Genomic DNA, 17,902 nt, shown 5'->3' with positions numbered 1-17,902 from the left:
AATAATAATAATATTCATTTATTGTCATTGCAACGAGTACAACGAAATTAAAAAATAGCCAATCCTGACGGTGCGTACAAACATATATGCAATAAATGCAAAAACAAATAAATACATAAATACAATTAAATACAATTAAATACAATTCAATGTTTCTATTTCAAATTAAAGGAATTGAATCCTTGATTATGGGCAAGGGAACTAAAAAAATGATATCTTTAATGTATAAATTATTACAAAAATCTAGTCCAAAGATAGGAATTCAAAAATCAAGACAAAGATGGGAAACAGATCTGAATATTAGCATTGATGAACCAAGTTGGGAAAGATTGTGTTTAGACAGTATGAAAAATACTATTAATGTGAGATATAGTTTGGTACAATATAATTTTTTACATCATTTATATTTAACTCCGAAAAAATTAAACAATTTAATACCAAACTTATCTGAAATTTGTTTTAGATGCAACCAAGATGTGGGTACTTTTTTACACTCTACATGGGCATGTCCGAAGGTAACTCCTTTTTGGAAAGATCTAAAAAAAAAATTGGAACAATTGATGAATAAGACCATACCATTGGATTCAAGGTTGTTTTTATTGGGAGATACTAAAGGAATATTACCAAGGTTAATTTTAGATAAATATCAGGAAAGATTTCTCAAAATAGCAATAGCAAAAAAATGTGTAGCGGTCACTTGGAAAGATCACAATGAAATAAGAATTGAAAGATGGTATGCAGAAATGCGTAGTTGTATCCCATTAGAAAAAGCTACTTATAATCTGAGAAATAGATATGATTTCTTTTTGAAAACCCATTCATTTTAAAACTAGGACTAAGAATTGGAAATATTTAAATTCAAGATTGTTTTGATACCCTTAATAAGAATTTAATAAGAAATTAGCCGGAAGTGTTTCCTTCTTGACTCCAGGTTTCCTTCTTTCTTTCTTTCTTTCTTTCTTGCTTCTTCCTCTTTTTCCTCTTTTTCTTTTTCTAACTGGGGGGTGGTGGGGAGGGGGGTTGTGGGTGGGGAGATAATACAGAACAATACTTGTATAATCGAATTTATAATGTAGGTATCATTGTATAATGTAGGTATCATTGGGTACTATGAGTTGTAACATGTATGTGCTTTGTTAAAATTTAAATAAATTTTTTTTAAAAATAAATTAAAAAATGCTGGAGTAACTCAGCGGGACAGGCAGCATCTCTGGAGACAAGGAATGGTGACGTTTCGGGTCAAGTACGTGTTTGTTTCATATCGTGTGCATAGTATTGATGAATTCAGCAAATAAAGTTGGGCATGTTGCATGTATTGAAAGGAAGTTGTTTATAACATTTTCACATTTATCCAACTAACCTTCATTGTTATTGAATTCTTCCTAATGCCTTCTGTAAATTGGTTTACATGTAAAATAGATATGCAGAATGAGACACAAAGTCCTTTTGTTGGTTTGTCTTCACTCGTGACGATAATTTGCCTCATGATGGAACCCATTTTAGGATTAAATTTGCCAAGACACAATGTATATCAGAGGTTGAATGAGAGATTTAAAAAGCTGTTTTCAATATTTTCCAGTGCTATCAAATTTTCATAGAACATAAAACGGTAGTGCACAGGAACGGGCCTTTTAGCCCACCATGTTTGTGCCGAACATGATGCCAACTGATCTAATCTGCCTGTAAATGATCCATATCCCTCAATTCGCTGCACTTCCACGTGACTTTATAACAGTCTCTTAAACACCACTCGTATCTGTCTCCACCACCACCCCTGGAAATGAGTTCCAGGCCCCCACTACTCTGTGTAAAAAAAACCTACCCCACAAATCACCATTAAGCTTTTCTCCTCTCACCTTATAGCTATGCCCTCTGGACATTTCCACCCACGGAAAAAAGATTCTGACTGTCTACCCTATCTATGCCTCTCATAATTGTGTATAATTCTGTCAAGTTTCCCCTCAACTTCTGATGTTCCAGAGAAAAACGTATTTCCAAGTCTTTCCAACCTCCTTATAGTTGATACCCTCTTATCCAACAAGCATTCTGGTAAACTACCTCTGCAGCCTCTCCAAAGCCTCCACATCTCTCCTGTAATGGGGTGACCAGACCTGCACGCAATAGTCCAAATGCCACCTAACCAAAGTCCTACAGAGCTGAATCATGACTTCCTGACTCATACACATGCCTCTAGCAATGAAGGCAAGTGTACCATACACCTTCTCTACCACCCTATCTACTTATGCTGCCACCTTCAGTGAGCTATGAACTTGGACTCCAAGATCCCTCTGCACATCAATGCTCTTAAGGGTTTTGCTATTAACTGTATAATTTCCCCTTACATTCAACCTCCCAAAGTGCAACATTTCATACTTGCTCATGTTAAACACCATCTACCATTTCTACAGCTGATCTATATTCCGCTGTATCTTCTGACAGCCTTCCTCCCTGTCCACAACTCCTCTAAGTTTGGTGTTATCAGCAAACCTATTCACCAACCCATCTACATTTACGTCCAGGTTATTTATATGTATCACAAATAGCAGATGTCCCATAGAAACATAGAAAATAGGTGCAGGAGGAGGCCATTCGGCCCTTCGAGCCAGCACCACCATTCATTGTGATCATGGCTGATCACAAGCCATGGTCCCAGCACAGATCCCTGCGGAACTCCACTGGTCACAGACCTCCAGCCAGAATATCTACCTTCCACCACAACCCTCTGCCATATAATTACATGTTAATTTAAATAGTATAATTTCAATGGTCAAATTCAAATATATAACACAACAAATAGAGAACAATGTCAATGGAATAGGATGTAGGTTACATTTATTAATATGGTATGTATCAGGACACGACTAGCAAATATTTTTTTGTTTGCTTCATTTGTTTGCAGTTCTTGGAGACCACCACTGGCGTCACCTGTTTGGAATCGATTTGCTGTTACTCAAGCAGAGAAACAGGATGTTCACCTTTTAGAAGAGTACTAGAACAAATAATGGGAAGATGCAATTTGTTGCGAGTCAACAGGTGTGGAATTTCTCTTAATAGACTCTGCCGTAAGCATTTTTCTTACAAACTAGAACATGAGCCTGCTGCTGTTGACGTGCAGAGTGGCCGTTAGGTGTGGTCCTTAACAGGTTGTACCAGTTTTAACATTTTTTTTAAGAGCTTTAAGCAAACAGTAGATTTGCAGTTGAGTTCTGCACTGGGACCTTGGTCTCAGCAGTAAGAGAAAATGGTTTCATACTTTGATATAGTACTTTATATTGTCTTTTTGTTGAATGTAAGAAGTTGGAATTTTCGTACATTCTTTACCTGCTTTGCAATATGGTTAGTAATGGTATTTTGTGTTAAATTCCTGGGAGCTCTTCAAACTCCGTATTCTTTGCAGGATTGTGGAATTTGTGGAGATTGCTTTCTTCTGCTAACGAATAGTTGTTAACAGACAAAGACCTTGTGGGTATTGCCCAAGAATACCTATCTTCTTTTTAAACCCCCCTGAACCCTATCATTCTATGACGAACTTTTAAGAATTTATCTGTGTCTGTGTGTTTGTTCACTCTTCCACTGTTCCTGAGTTATTTGTGACAGAACATACAACTCCAATGGAGAGGCTTCTAAATTTCTCAACCAAGTATTGAGAGATGATTATCACTCTACCATGTTTCCAAAATAACTGCAAAATAAACTTTGGAGGATGGAGAGCAGAGGATAGAGTGGGTGATACATGAGCCAGACAAAATCTTAATTTGAAGTAAATTTGGCCGGTCCTTGAATTAAAAGGAATATTGTTATGCTTATGACAGAGCCAAAGTTTAATTGTGATATATCTTCTGGTACTAAAATTGCCAGTTTGATTGTCACTGTGATTGCGAACCCCCGATATTGTTACCTACTTAATCAGCAAGTCAACATTGATTCCCTTTGTTCAAATTATTTTTCTCGTGGATTTTAAAACTTTTGTCATTTGCCAAAACTGTCCTTGTACTCCATGTGCATTGCTTTTTTTTTTTTTAAGTAGTTTGTGTTCCAAAAGCAAATTTTATAGATGTAAAATTTGTTACATATTTTTGAAAGGAATTTATTTTATAAAAGAGTCAAGCAAATGTTTTATTTTTTTTTCTTCATGATCAATATTGTAATATCTCAATATTTAGAGACCACAATTAGCAAAAAAAAACTTATTTTATCCTTTTTCAGTGTTTTGATTGTGTTCTCAATTCAGGAACCTATAAAACAAATTTTGATTTTTAATTTTACGAATTATTTTATTTTTAGTTTGGTGATTGGATTTTCAAAACACAATTTGGAATTTGAGGTAATTGATTTGAATGCAGACTAAATTGATTAAAGGAGAAAATAAGATTGACATTTTTATAAAACCCTGCCTCATTTTCAAAGTGTATTGTAGAAAAGGCAGCAGTCAATTTAACCCAACAGTCTCATTACTCTTTGAAGGATAAATTTCCCTTTCTTATCAAAAGTGTAAGGAGATTTTTTTTTAAAGATACAAAATTGACTATTTTCCATGCCACAACTGCAAGAAGGCCTTTCATATAATCCTAGCCTTGTCTGGCCTAGATTATGAGTTCAGCTTGCATTTTAACATTACTAAGTGCTGCCGCTGAGCCAAGAAATGTTACTTCCTTGGGTGCATGCATCAAACTGAGGTTGACAAAACAAAAGATAAATGTTCTGGAGTTGAAACAGAATTGCTCAGCAGATTAGGGCATATCTGCAGCAAGAGAAACAGAATTGGCAGTTGTAGTCACTGCACAAGATAGAGAAATGAAGTTAATGTTACAGTTTGTCTTTTCATCAGAACTGGACTGTTCTGTTACAAAAACTGTTTATTAATTAAAAGCATGGTTATTAGTTTTAAATATTCTGGAGAATGGTTTATTGTCTTTAAATGCAGGAGACGTTATACATAACAGTATGTTCAGATGGAATAAGTATAGTAAAATATAGCACAGAACATAAGAACATGCAAGACATAGATACGGAATAGGCTCTTGTGTCTGCTCCTCCATCTATAAGATCATGACTGCATTAAAATTCTGGCTCTATGGAAAATATGGGCAATTTAAGCCAAATGATCTTTACTTACTCTTTGTTCTTTTGATATTCTATGTCAATGATGGGACATTTATTGTGATTCTACAGCTTGGGTCTGCTGCACACTCTCTTGATGTGTTTAAATCAAGTCTTTGCAATGTCCTGTTGCTAACAAGCTGTCTCACACTCAAATCTATGGACAACTTTATCTCTCTTGATTTCCCTGCTACCTGCAGGTTTTCACTCCCACCCTTAGCATCATTAACATGTCTCGTTTTCTCTTCTCCTTTCAACCTTGATTGTTTCTGGATCTTTCGGCCTTCGGTGAGATTACTCCATTTTAAGAAAAAAGGTTAGCTGATATGATGAAATGTAGATTTCTGTACTTTAAAACTGCTTCAGTTTTGTGTTAATTTTCCCACAGAATTATCAGTAAGTTTTCAATAGTTACGTTTATTTTGATGCTGCAAGCTAAAAATGTTAAAGGCTGTATGTTACATTGTTTAATGGAGTATCATTGCATAAGTATCAATACCAACAGGAACGGTCTCTCACTATAATTAATTTCACGGGGCATCATGGAGCTATGAATTTGAGGCAAAGGGGAAGGCAGGTTACTTTATAAATATTTTACAATAGCTACATGTTTTTAAGTAAACTATTTAAATATTTGGTTGGTTTTTTTTAAAATGCCTGATGCACTTAAACAGTTCCTGAATGTTTAAAGTCAGGTGGGAGTGGGGTATTGCCAGTTGTCAAAATCTTTAGGATTTGGCAATATAGATTTGACAACAAACATAGAGGGAGGAGGAACATTCCCTCATTATTACTGCAAAGGATCCTGATGCCTTTCAGATATATCCTCTGATGTCAAGGATGCTTTGGCCAGGAGTATAGGCTTTCCTCATCCAGACTAGATAAGTACAGGAGTTGCGAGACCTATATGCACAGCAATCGCAGGCCAGGGAGATGTGGCTGCGTCTGTTTTAGTCCAGAGATGTAGAAAGAAATATGTTATGGTTCAAGAATTAAATATTATTAAAGCTTTGAACAGCCTTTATATTTTAAGCATGTTTATAATTAAGATTTTATGTAATGAGTGTTTAATGGTTTCATGGCTGATTAATGCTAGTTTTTTTGGATACTTTAAGATGCAGAAATTAAGGATATATTTTTAAAGTTTTGTCCAATTAGACTATGAGCCAAGTATGAATCTACATAATTAAGTGCACCCTCTAGATGTCAAGACGTCAAAAGTTGTTTTGTTTTTTTTAGATTTGGGAGTGACTCGGACCCTAGCTGCACAAATGACAGAGCCATTTTGACACTCTCATCAATGGATGACCCATCACACGCACCAAGGATTTAATGATTGAGGAAAGACATGGTGGATGCTACGTCTTTTTAGGCTGTTTGTTTTTGAGTTTGCTATTTACCTCTAAGTCAAGGGGAGAATGAAAATATATATGTAAATAACTGCCCTTAGCCACTTTACATTTATATATTTGTTTGCATGTATGCCCTACTCTCGCCCAAATAAGGTACTGCATTTTAGAAGAAGCACGGTCAGTACTGACAATTAAGATTGTAATTTATTTGTAAATAGTTGTGACTTTCCATATTTTCCTCTTTTTACAAAATGATCTATTTCTGGAGCTATATTTTTCTATTTTTGCTTTCTCAGATGGAGTGGGATAACAACTTTCAATCCCTTTTGGTAAAATGGTACAATCCCTTTTGGACACATTCCACATAAATGGGTTTTTTTACATTATAAGGTGGCTATTTAGTCAAACAGGTAATTTTTTGGAAATGGACTTTCATGCAACTTATATTCTTATAAACCTCAGAATCTGGAAGCATCATTTCCATTCTAATTGTTCTCCCCTTTGGTCACTGCAGTTGGTAATTAACTGAATGATAAACCCATGAGTGGAAGTGGTTTGGAGTTAACAGTAGTACAGTGAAGGAATAGGCAAGGTCTTGCAGAATATATATTTTAATGTTGATCAACATTTTTTTGTTTGATGCACACTTGTTGTCCCTTTTGATCTAAAGTTGATATTTGAGAAAACTGGACCTGAAGATGGTGGCTGGGGCCTTGCAATTCAGCAAGCAGTTTAAATGAATGAATGAAAACTCAGCCTGGGGAATGTAGACGTGGAGTTCGCCTGGGCTTCAAGAACTTAGCAGCTTCTCACTGCAGGATGTTTGGTTATGATAAAAGGCAGAGGGGCTGATCAAAAGATCAAGGGGGCTACTTGGATTATTTTTAATGTTGCTGTAAGTTATTGAGGTCAAGGCGTGTATCTTAAGGAGTTTTGGGAGGCATTATTTTAGGCTTTGAAACACGTTCTGTACTTTTATATATTAGCGTGTTTAAAAAATCCAGATAAATAACCCATATTTAAGTAATCTATAAACATCAATTCAACTTTTACACCACATTGGTTTCAGTGATTTTATATAAAATTTCATTACTTGTATTATCAACAAGTTAATATTGCCAAACTGTAATGTGATAAAGTGTAATTGCATGTCTCAAGCTGGCAATTGCCAAGTTCATTTGTTTCCGATGTTTATCAGCATTTGTGGAAAGCATTTTTCATATTACAAAACTGAATTATGAAAGGCAAAACCCTACTGGCCTATTGTCGCAGCGCGTCATTAAGTTTTGTTTCCCAAAGTAATGAATAATCAAAATGACGCGATATTTTCATTTGGTTTAGACTTTCCCTGCTGAGCTTCAAACGTTACTTTGTGATTGCATTTCCCAGTTATTTATTTCAAATGGTTGCTGTTTTTCAACCAGTTATAATGAAGTCAATAAAAAATCTGTAATTTAACAGTAACGGATAATCAACTGTTACATATAATTTAACATACTATTGCATTTAACTTTCATTATTCACACCTCAGTCCTTAGTTTCCATTACTGTGATGCTACCGATATTTGCCAGACTGTTTATACTTCCACAGGAATTGATTTTCCCATTAATAAATATGATTACAGTATAAAACAATGCAAAATACATTTAATCGGTTAAATGGTTTAAAGTGTGTAAAGAACTGCAGATGCTGGTTTAAACCAAAGTTAGACACAAAAAGCTGGAGTAACTCAGCGGGACAGGCAGCATCTCTGGAGAGAACAAATGGGTGACGTTTCAGGTCAAGACCCTTCTTCAGATCGGTCTGAAACGAAACGTCACCCATTCCTTCTCTCCAGAGATGCTGCCTGTCCCGCTGAGTTACTCCAGCATTTTGTGTCTATAAATGGCTTAAAGTATCTCACTGAGAATTGGGGAAAAAGTCTTGTTATCTATTAGTGGATGTTTTGGGTTTTAGAATGCAAGAATAAACAGCTATTTACTCAGTTCGGACACAGATTTGTGAAAAAACCGATATAAATAGTCAAACTCCTATTTAAAGTAACAGGTGGTGCTTTAAAAAAATAATGATCATCTTACGAATGTCACTGTTAAGAAAATATAAAGACTGGAAACATAATATAGTAAATTTCTTTATCCTTTCACGTCTGGAGTTCAAAATCATAGATGCTCACCTAGTGCAGTAAAAGGAAAAGTTGTAATTCCACAAAACTGGTCAGAATTGGATCTGTTGCTGGCCTTGCTTGGTGCAGCAACTATGGCCAATATTGAAGCTGTTTTTATGCCAGAATATGGAATATTTCTAAAATGCTTTTTAATCTGGGTTGAGATTTGGATTGAGTAAAACTGAACTAACATCATGCCTTCTAAATTGGATTTAAGGAAGAGAAAATTGTGCTTATTAAAATGTAAAAGCCTTTTCTAAATCTGCACCCTGACCTTTTTCAAAGTCTACCTTGTTCTTTTGTATAATGGTAATGAAAATACTGGAGCTTGACTTGAAGGAAGTCTTTTGCCATGTTGGCAAACAACGATACAGCTTTAGGCAGGTGTAGGACCTCAAAGCCCCCTGTTTGTGACAAGTGATTATTTTGGTTAATAAATGTGTGGTGCAGATCCTTTTGGTACAGTTCACTTTAGTAGCAATAAAAACCTGAAAAATGTGGATCTTGGGCACTAGTTGTCAATATTTTGTGGGTTCACGTTATATTTTTAAAATTATAATTGTTCTTTGATTTGTCTCAAGTTATTCTACATTGGTGAAACTTTGTCTACAACATTTACGTTCGTATTTACCAATAAAGTAAAAAATAAAGTTTAAATTGTGTTTTTCCTTATTGTTGTTCGAGAAAGATTTGAACATGCAAACAAGGTCAATATTTAAGTTGTTACAGAATAAACCAAACTGTTTTCCTCTTTGGTATTCCATTCTTCTAAACAATTATTTAACCTTGTTAACGAGCGGTTTCTGTTTTTACAGACATAGTCAATTTTGAACATAAGCTAGAAAATACACAACAATCGCTCTACGATAATCATACCCCCTTGGTGTTGTAATGAATGACATTAAAATCACACAAGAAAATAAGAAAGGACAAAAAAGTCTCATTGCCCATTAGTGAATGATTTTGGTTCCAGAATACGAACATGCACAGCTATTTAGTCAGTTCGGACACTCTTAAAATTGGAGAGAGAAACTAATCCTGCCATTCAGAGGAACAAATATGTAAAGCTTTTGAATTTAATGCGATGGTAGCTCACACTTATGTACAGTAGGTCATACATCAGGTGCTCCTAACTATGGAATGCCTTCTGGTGTGCTTTAAGTGTGTGTAGAGTATTTTGCAATTTAATAGCTTTCTGCCGGAAGACATTGGCAGTGGCAAGAACAACCAGCCCACGATGCCATCTAGTGGTGCAAAATATTACTCAATGATGGTCGCACCACAGATTCCTCACACTCTGCTCCAAAGAACCATCAAATTGACATAAAATACTTGGGATGGACACAAAGTGCTGGAGTAATTCAGCGGGACAGGCAGCATCTCTGGAGAGAAGGAATGGGTGACGTTTCGGGTCAAGACCCTTCTTCAGACGTATGAGAACGAGATATCAAAGGGTGGAGATCAAGGGAAATGTGGAGCAGATCATTGTGAGCTAGGAGAAGATAACATGGAATCATGGCTAGCACACAACACAAGCTTTTCACTGTACCTCGGTACACGTGACAATAAAAACAAAACTGCAACTGAACTGAACCAGAAGTGGGCCGTTTTAATCCACCTCATCCATGCTGATAGTGATGCCCATCTCTGCTCATCCCATGTGCTTGCAACAGGTGTGAATCTCTCGATGCCTTTATCCATCCGTATTTGTCTTTAAAATGTTTTCAAGCTGTAGGTGACACGAAAACACGATGTAAGGAGCACGAATGTTCTCGTTTATAATAATAATAATCTTGAAAACACCATCAGAATTTGATTAATTAGTCATTTATCTCTCTGTTCATTATTTCAAACTGATTAACATGCTGAGTATGCACATTTATTGCCCTTGGTCTGACATTGATACCCCATTTTAATTTTCCTCATTTTGACTGAAAATCCAGCTTGCTACAATAATTATAACTGTTTCAATCACCTCCCCTGGCAACTCGATCCATATAACCACCACCCTCTGTATGCAAAATACCCCTCTGGTCTCCCTTAAATTTCTCTGGACACTAACTATGCACCACTTCACTTTATCAAGTGCTACTAGATCATATCCTTCCACCTCACATTCCAGTGAGACTCAATCCAATCTCTCCGACCTCCATTCCCTGCAACTTCCTGAGATTCTCTTTAAGATTAAATAATCTAAAGCACTTGTACAGTAAGTGTAAGAAAATAACTGCAGATGCTGGTACAAATCAAAGGTATTTATTCACAAAATGCTGGAGTAACTCAGCAGGTCAGGCAGCATCTCAGGAGATGCTGCCTGACCTGCTGAGTTACTCCAGCATTTTGTGAATAAAGCACTTGTACAAGTAATTTAAGAGTATATTTCTGGGGAAAGCAAAATTAATTGGGAATTTCTGTAATAAATTGAAAATGTCAAATCTTAAAAGTATAATCGAAATGGTTTAATTGATACAACCGAGTTAAAGCCAATGCAGTTAAGCTGTTAAGTGTTAACAATATTTCAACTCTTGAAACTGGATTTTCACTGAAAGTGAGGAAAATTAAAATGGGGTATCAAAGTCTGACCAAAGCCAATAAATATGCATATTTATGGTATTTAAGCTCAGTTTGAAATAATAAACCGAGGAGATAGATTACTTATTAATCAAATTCTGATGGTGTTTGCAAGGCAAACGAGAACATTCTTGCTCTTTGTGTCACTTACATGGAAGTGAATGGACACAGTGAACTTCAGTTTAAATGCGTCATTTAGAGAAGGTGACACACCTTTAAGTCCATTGATGAAATGATCAATTTCAAGAGCACAGCTTGAAAACATCTTTGACTGAGACAAATGTCACTTTAGAATATTCCACACAGTGTTGATTTATTTCATTGGAATGTGAAGCTCACAAGGAACTTCAGAAAATGTTGCTTAAAATATATTCAGACGGGAATAAAAGCAAAGTTTAATCAAATCTCAGACTTGGGTTTGCTAATGCTATTTGGGAGGGTTTAGACTGGCTGAGATTGCATCCAATGCAGTTGAGAGGGAGGGGGAGTGCAGTAGAGAGGGAGGGTGGAGTGCAGTAGAGAGGGAGGGTGGAGTGCAGTAGAGAGGGAGGGTGGAGTGCAGTAGAGAGGGAGGGGGAGTGCAGTAGAGAGGGAGGGTGGAGTGCAGTAGAGAGGGAGGGGGAGTGCAGTAGAGAGGGAGGGTGGAGTGCAGTAGAGAGGGAGGGGGAGTGCAGTAGAGGGAGGGTGGAGTGCAGTAGAGAGGGAGGGGGAGTGCAGTAGAGAGGGAGGGGGAGTGCAGTAGAGAGGGAGGGTGGAGTGCAGTAGAGAGGGAGGGGGAGTGCAGTAGAGGGAGGGTGGAGTGCAGTAGAGAGAGGGTGGAGTGCAGTAGAGAGAGGGTGGAGTGCAGTAGAGAGGGAGGGTGGAGTGCAGTAGAGAGGGAGGGTGGAGTGCAGTAGAGAGGGAGGGTGGAGTGCAGTAGAGAGGGAGGGTGGAGTGCAGTAGAGAGGGAGGGTGGAGTGCAGTAGAGAGGGAGGGTGGAGTGCAGTAGAGAGGGAGGGTGGAGTGCAGTAGAGAGGGAGGGGGAAGGGTAGGGCTCGACACGGAAGTCAATGACACAGTGGACAGGACAGGTAGGAGCAGAGCAGGGAGTGAGGAGACAGCTACATTACACTCCACTTATTTCACTGAAGGAGGCTTGACAGATTAACTCAAGGCCTGGCGAGGTCGTGTGTCTGGGACATAATAACCATTACTGAAACCTGTCTTAACGGAGGGACATCACTGGCAGCTTAATGTTCCAGGTTACAGATGCTAGAAAGGTAAAGCGGAGCAGTTTAGTTTATTGTCACGTATACCAACGTACAATGAAAAGCTTTTGTTGCGTGCTGTCCAGTCAGCAGAAAGCTGGGTAAAAGGAGTGGGAGAAACCTGTCTGATTAAGGCAAATGGCACTAATTAAGACGGACTGCATTACAGTTTGGTACGGGAACTGTTCTGCCCACAAATCACTACAGAGTGGTGAAGACGGTACAGCACATCACTGGCAACTGTCTCCCGGCCATGTTCTACCGGCGGTGCCTGCGGAAGGCACGCAGCATCATCAAGGACCACAGCCACCCAGCACGCAGGATGTTCTTGTTACTGTCAGGCAGACGATACAGGAGTATGGCTGCGCGTACCACCAGACTTAAGAGCAGTTTCTACCATCAGGCTTCTGAACTCATAAACACATTTCACATCATATATGTTCATTATTTTTAATATTGTCTTTTTACCTTACTAATGTCATTTTTAATCTTATTTATCCTTGGAATATTACTGCTGAGGTGACCCGTTGTCGTCAAATACATTTCATTGTATCGTTGATCCTGTGCCAACCTACATATGGCAAATAAAAATGTATTATTATTATAGTCCAAGATGACATTAGTTAAAGATCGCCCAGTGAGACGATGTTGGTGGAGCTGAGAAAAATAAAGATGATCGCTTTGTTGGGAGTGTACTATACGCCACACATAGTCAACGGGAATTAGAGGAACAAACATGGAGGGCATCTACAACACACGATGCCTCAGAAAAGCCACCAGCATCCACAAAGAATCTTCACACCCCTGCAACAGTCTGTTCGAACTTCTACCATCGGGCAGACGATACAAAGCCTTCTACGCCCGCACCTCCAGACTCAGGAACAGATTCATCCCCAGGGCCATAACTGCTATGAACCGGTCCTGCCGAGCCGGATGGTCACATCGCACAGTGAACCGGCACAGATCTACTTGCACTTTATTCTGTCTTAAAACTGTTCCAATTTGTTTCGTTGGGTTGTTTAAATTAATACTGACTAGCTAATTAAATTATTGCATCGTATGGGAGGCGCATTCCCAATCTCGTTGTACCCCTGTACAATGACAATAAAGATATATTGTATTGTATTGTATTGTATGCTGGGAAATTACCAACAGCTGCAAGACCCATAGGATTGTCATAGTAGAGGATTCTAACTTCCCCAATATAAACTGGGGTTGCCATTGTGCAAAGGGCTTTGATGGGGTGGAATCTGTTAAGTGTGTTCAGGAATGTTTTTTCAGATGATAAGGAGAGGGCCAAGCTTGACTTCCTCTTAGGGAATTGGGCAGTGAAGGTAACTTCAATGTCAGCGGACGAGACTTTTGGCACCAGCAACCACACTTCCTTTACCTTTAAAATAGTTATGGATAAGGACAGGGCTGGTCTGTCCACAAGTTAGAGTTCTAAATTGAGGCAAGGCTAACTTTGATGGTATTAGTCAGGAGCTTCCAAAAGTTGATTGGAGTAGATTGTTTGTGGTCAAAGGGATGTCCGGAAAGTGAGAATCCGAATAGATCTTTTGTGTACTAAGGGGAAATGGGTAGAGAGAGAATAGAGTCCTTCAGAAACCAAAGTGGCCATCAATGTGTGGAGCCACAGACAATACCTCTCCTGATTTTTACCCTGGTGAAAGATACGAAGACGAGGGAACAAAGGTTTTCATTGTACCTCTGTACACATGACAATGATAATCAAGCTAAACTTGGGAAAATGAATGGAGATGTCTTCAGGATAGCCTGTATTGCAGTGAAGGTGGTGCTAAACATCGTAAGACAAATGGATACATCGCTTGGGCTAGATCAGATATGTCTAAGGACAGTGTGGGAAGAAATTGCAGGAGCCCTGGCTGAAATATATAAATCATTGTTTGCCACGGGCATTGCCATGATATTGTTTTGTATGGTAGGTTGCTCTGGAAGGTTAGCTCACTGGATACAGAATTGACTTCATGGTAGGAAGTAGAGTGGTGGCGGAAGGTTGTTTTTCCGAGTGGAGGCCTGGGACTAGTGGTTTTCATCAGAGATTGGTGGTGGGCCCAGTGCCATTTGTAATCTACATTAATGATTTGGATTTGAATGTACAAGGCACGATTAGCAATTTTGCAGGTGATGCTAAAATAGGTGGTGGTATAGACAGTGAAGACGGGTGTCAAGAATGACACCAGGATCTTGATCAGATGGGCAAGTTGGCCGGGGAGATTAACTCAGAGAGGTGTGAGGTGTTGGATTTTGTGAAGGCAAACAAGGGCAAGATCTTCATAGCGAATGGTAGGGCCCTGGGGAGTGTTGTAGAGCAGAGGGATTCAGGAGTACCAACACTGCTTCTCCAAACGTGGTGTGGCAGATAGGTTGGATGGTGAAGGAGGCTCTTGGCACGTTGGCCATCGTCAGTCTGGGAACAGAGTATAGAAATTGGTATATTATGTTATAGTAGTATAAGGTGTTGGTGAGGTCTTGGGAGTATTGTGTTTAATTTTGGTCACCCTGCTACAAGAAAAATATTATTAAACTGGAAATGGTGTGAAGATGATTAGAGGATGTTAGCACAACTCAAAGGCCTGACCGACAGGGAGAGATCGGTGAGGCTAGGACTTTATTCTCTGGCGGGCTGAAGACTCTTGAGTAATTTTAGAGGTGTACAAAATCGTGAGAGGAATAGATAAGGTCAATGCATTGACCTCCCCCCCCGCCCACAGAGTAACGGAATCTAAAATTAGAGGGCATAGGTTTAAATGAGAGGGGAAAGAGGAACCTAAGGGACAACTTTTTCCACACAGAGGCTGCCTGAGGCAGTGGAGGCAGGTACTATAATAATGTTTAATAACATGTACATGGAGAGGATAGCTTTAGAAAGGTATGGGCAAAACACAAGCAAATTGATGTTAGGGGGCATCTACGTCACTCTGGACAAGGGCTGTTTCCGTGCTGTAAGACTGACTTTAAAAAGTGTCTCATACATTCTTTAGTCCACAATTATTGTCCAGTTTAAGATATTGGGAAGTTTTCATTTTAAAAAATGATAGGCAAGATGCTCCAGCTGAAAATGCATACCTCTAGAACACACATCAGGTTTACCAAGTCAGATAATTGAAACATCTAAAGTGAATATTTGAAACTTAATTCACCAAAAAAATCAGAATATAGTTTACTGAGAAATTGTGTTTCACGAAGATACACGTGGCTGATTGAATTTCTGTGAAGCCTTTGACAGGATTTCATATTGTCACCAATGCCAAGGTACCAGCTGGCTCAGAGACAATAGGTGAATGCACCCAATCTGAGTCATATGTATCATTGTTTCTTAAATTAGTAAATACCCCCAAACTGATCTAGAACAATGTAACCAACTTGATATGTGTTAAATAACTGGAATAATAAATGGGGATTCTATTCAGGTGCATGTAATTGGAACGAAGCAAGTGAACATAAAACATTAAAACGCACAGGTTGTAAACCATAGCAGATAAATGTAATGAACCAGTCAATACAATGTTTACCTGTAACTCCAAAAGGCAAGGAATGGTACAGTATTCGCTCAGCAAACACATTTACATTGTGTTGCTGTGTATTTGTGAGATACTACCTTGCAGCCTGGTAGCCCTTTATAGGAAGTATATCATGGTCTGAAAAGGATAAAGGAAAATTAATGCCCAACATCAGAAATATGATCTTTGGTGAAATGGAAACATATAGCATGCGGTCTTTAATTAAAAAAACAGGTGACTCAAGGCGTTTCAGATTACAGAAGGAATTAATAAAATTGCTTCAGGGTATTAATTAATGAAGATGTTAAAAATTCAATACAGTACATGGAGCAAAGCAAATCAACTGAATTACTTCACTTAAAGCATGATAGAGCAATCTGGAAAAAGCTACCATAGCAATTCACTGAAGTAGCCAAAGAACATGTTTATTGGAGATGGCTTTTAATTTTTGGTAAGTACATTGATTTAAAATAAAACAAATTAGCCAGCTTTTGAAATAAGATTAATGGAGAAACCGTGGAATTAATGAAGTCGGGATGTGAAAGCAAACAAGAGGAAAAACTCAGTCTGAAGAAGGGTCTCGACCTGAAACGTCACCCATTCCTTCTATTCAGAGATGCTGCCTGTCACACCGAGTTACTCCAGCGTTTTGTGTCATCTTCAGAGAAAAACTATCCTTGTAGATGGGATGGTTAGTATGTTTGCAGACGACACTGAAATTGGAGGAGTTGTAGACTGGGAGGAGGAGGGCTATCTAAGATACGGCGAGATTTAGGTCCATTAAGGAAGTCAGACAAATGGTAGATAGAGTTTAATTTGAGCAAGTGTGATGTATTGCGCTTTGAGAAGTTGAATGCTAGGGGAAAGTATGTAGTAAATGGTAAGATCCTTAACAGCATTGATGTACAGAGGGATCTTGGAGTCCAAGTCCATGGCTCTTGAAAGTGGCAACGCCAGTACAGAGTGGCAAAGGCAGTATATGGTGTGCTTGCCATCATCAGTGTTGAGAACAAGTCATGTTGCAGCTTTATTAATCTTTGGTCAGACCACATTTGGGGTATTGTGTGCCCAATTACAGGAAGTATGTGGAGGCTCTGGAAAGGGTCAGAAGAGGTTTATCCAAATGCTGTCTGAATTAGAAGATATTAGCAATAGAGTGTAGGAGAGAACTGCAGATGCTGGTTTAAACCAAAGGTAGACACAAAATGCTGGAGTAACTCAGCGGGACAGGCAGCATCTCTGGAGAGAAGGAATGGGTGACGTTTCAGGTCTCGACCCGAAACATCACCCATTCCTTCTCTCTAGAGATGCTGCCTGCCCCACTGAGATACTCCAGCATTCTGTGTCTACCTTAGCGATACAGAGAGGTTGGGATTATTTTCTCTGGTGCTGGAGGTAGAGGGGAAACTTGATATCGAAACATGTAATATTATGAGAGGCATAGACAGTCAAGAATCAGGGTACAATTGTCAAAGACTAGAGGCACAGGTCTAAGGTCAGAGCGGAAAAGTTTAAAGGAAATGTGTCGGGATTTTTTTTTCACACAAACAATGGTGCGTGCCTGGAATGTGTTGCCAGAGCCCATGTTGGTGGTGGATATGATAGTGGTGTTTAAGAGTCTTTTAGATAGGCACATGGATATGCAGGGAATTGCAGGGATGTGTAGTAGACATAGACAGAGGAGATTAGTTTTACTTGGTTTTACATTCTGCAGAGACATTTCGCCGAAGGGCCTGTTTCTGTGCTGTAGCGTTCTATGTCCCATGTAGGTGACTCTCAGGCAAGGTAATTGGCCACACGTGCTTATTGGGGGGCATTTAGGTCAACGATTTCCATCTTCTGATCAACAGCATTTATGATACAATATTTCCAGAATGTTTCTAGATTCAGAGTAAACAGGCAACTGGATACTTATAAATTGATTTTTGTTTAAAACCCTTTTA

At 38.6% G+C, this 17,902-nt stretch overlaps 1 protein-coding gene across 5 annotated transcripts in view; it reads left to right on the top strand.

Moving 5' to 3' along the window:
• Positions 1-9,242, top strand: part of atp11b (ATPase phospholipid transporting 11B) — a 148,825-nt gene extending 139,583 nt beyond the window's left edge. For 3 of the 5 annotated variants that reach the window (XM_078410212.1, XM_078410211.1, XM_078410207.1), the window contains 2 exons: positions 2,900-3,033; positions 6,340-9,242. In XM_078410212.1, the coding sequence (XP_078266338.1) occupies positions 2,900-3,033; positions 6,340-6,433 (228 nt within the window). In that variant the 3' untranslated portion in view covers positions 6,434-9,242. Of the gene's footprint in view, positions 1-2,899; positions 3,063-6,339 lie in introns of those variants that run through there. The other 2 variants (XM_078410209.1, XM_078410210.1) reach the window with 2 other exon arrangements.
• Positions 9,243-17,902: the final 8,660 nt, after the last annotated feature.

This window comes from Rhinoraja longicauda, chromosome 13 (genome assembly GCF_053455715.1).
Source record: "Rhinoraja longicauda isolate Sanriku21f chromosome 13, sRhiLon1.1, whole genome shotgun sequence".
In the NCBI taxonomy this organism is placed as follows: Eukaryota; Metazoa; Chordata; class Chondrichthyes; order Rajiformes; family Arhynchobatidae; genus Rhinoraja; species Rhinoraja longicauda.
The sequence above is the reverse complement of the archived record's forward strand: the minus strand, read 5'-3'. Positions and strand labels throughout refer to the sequence as shown.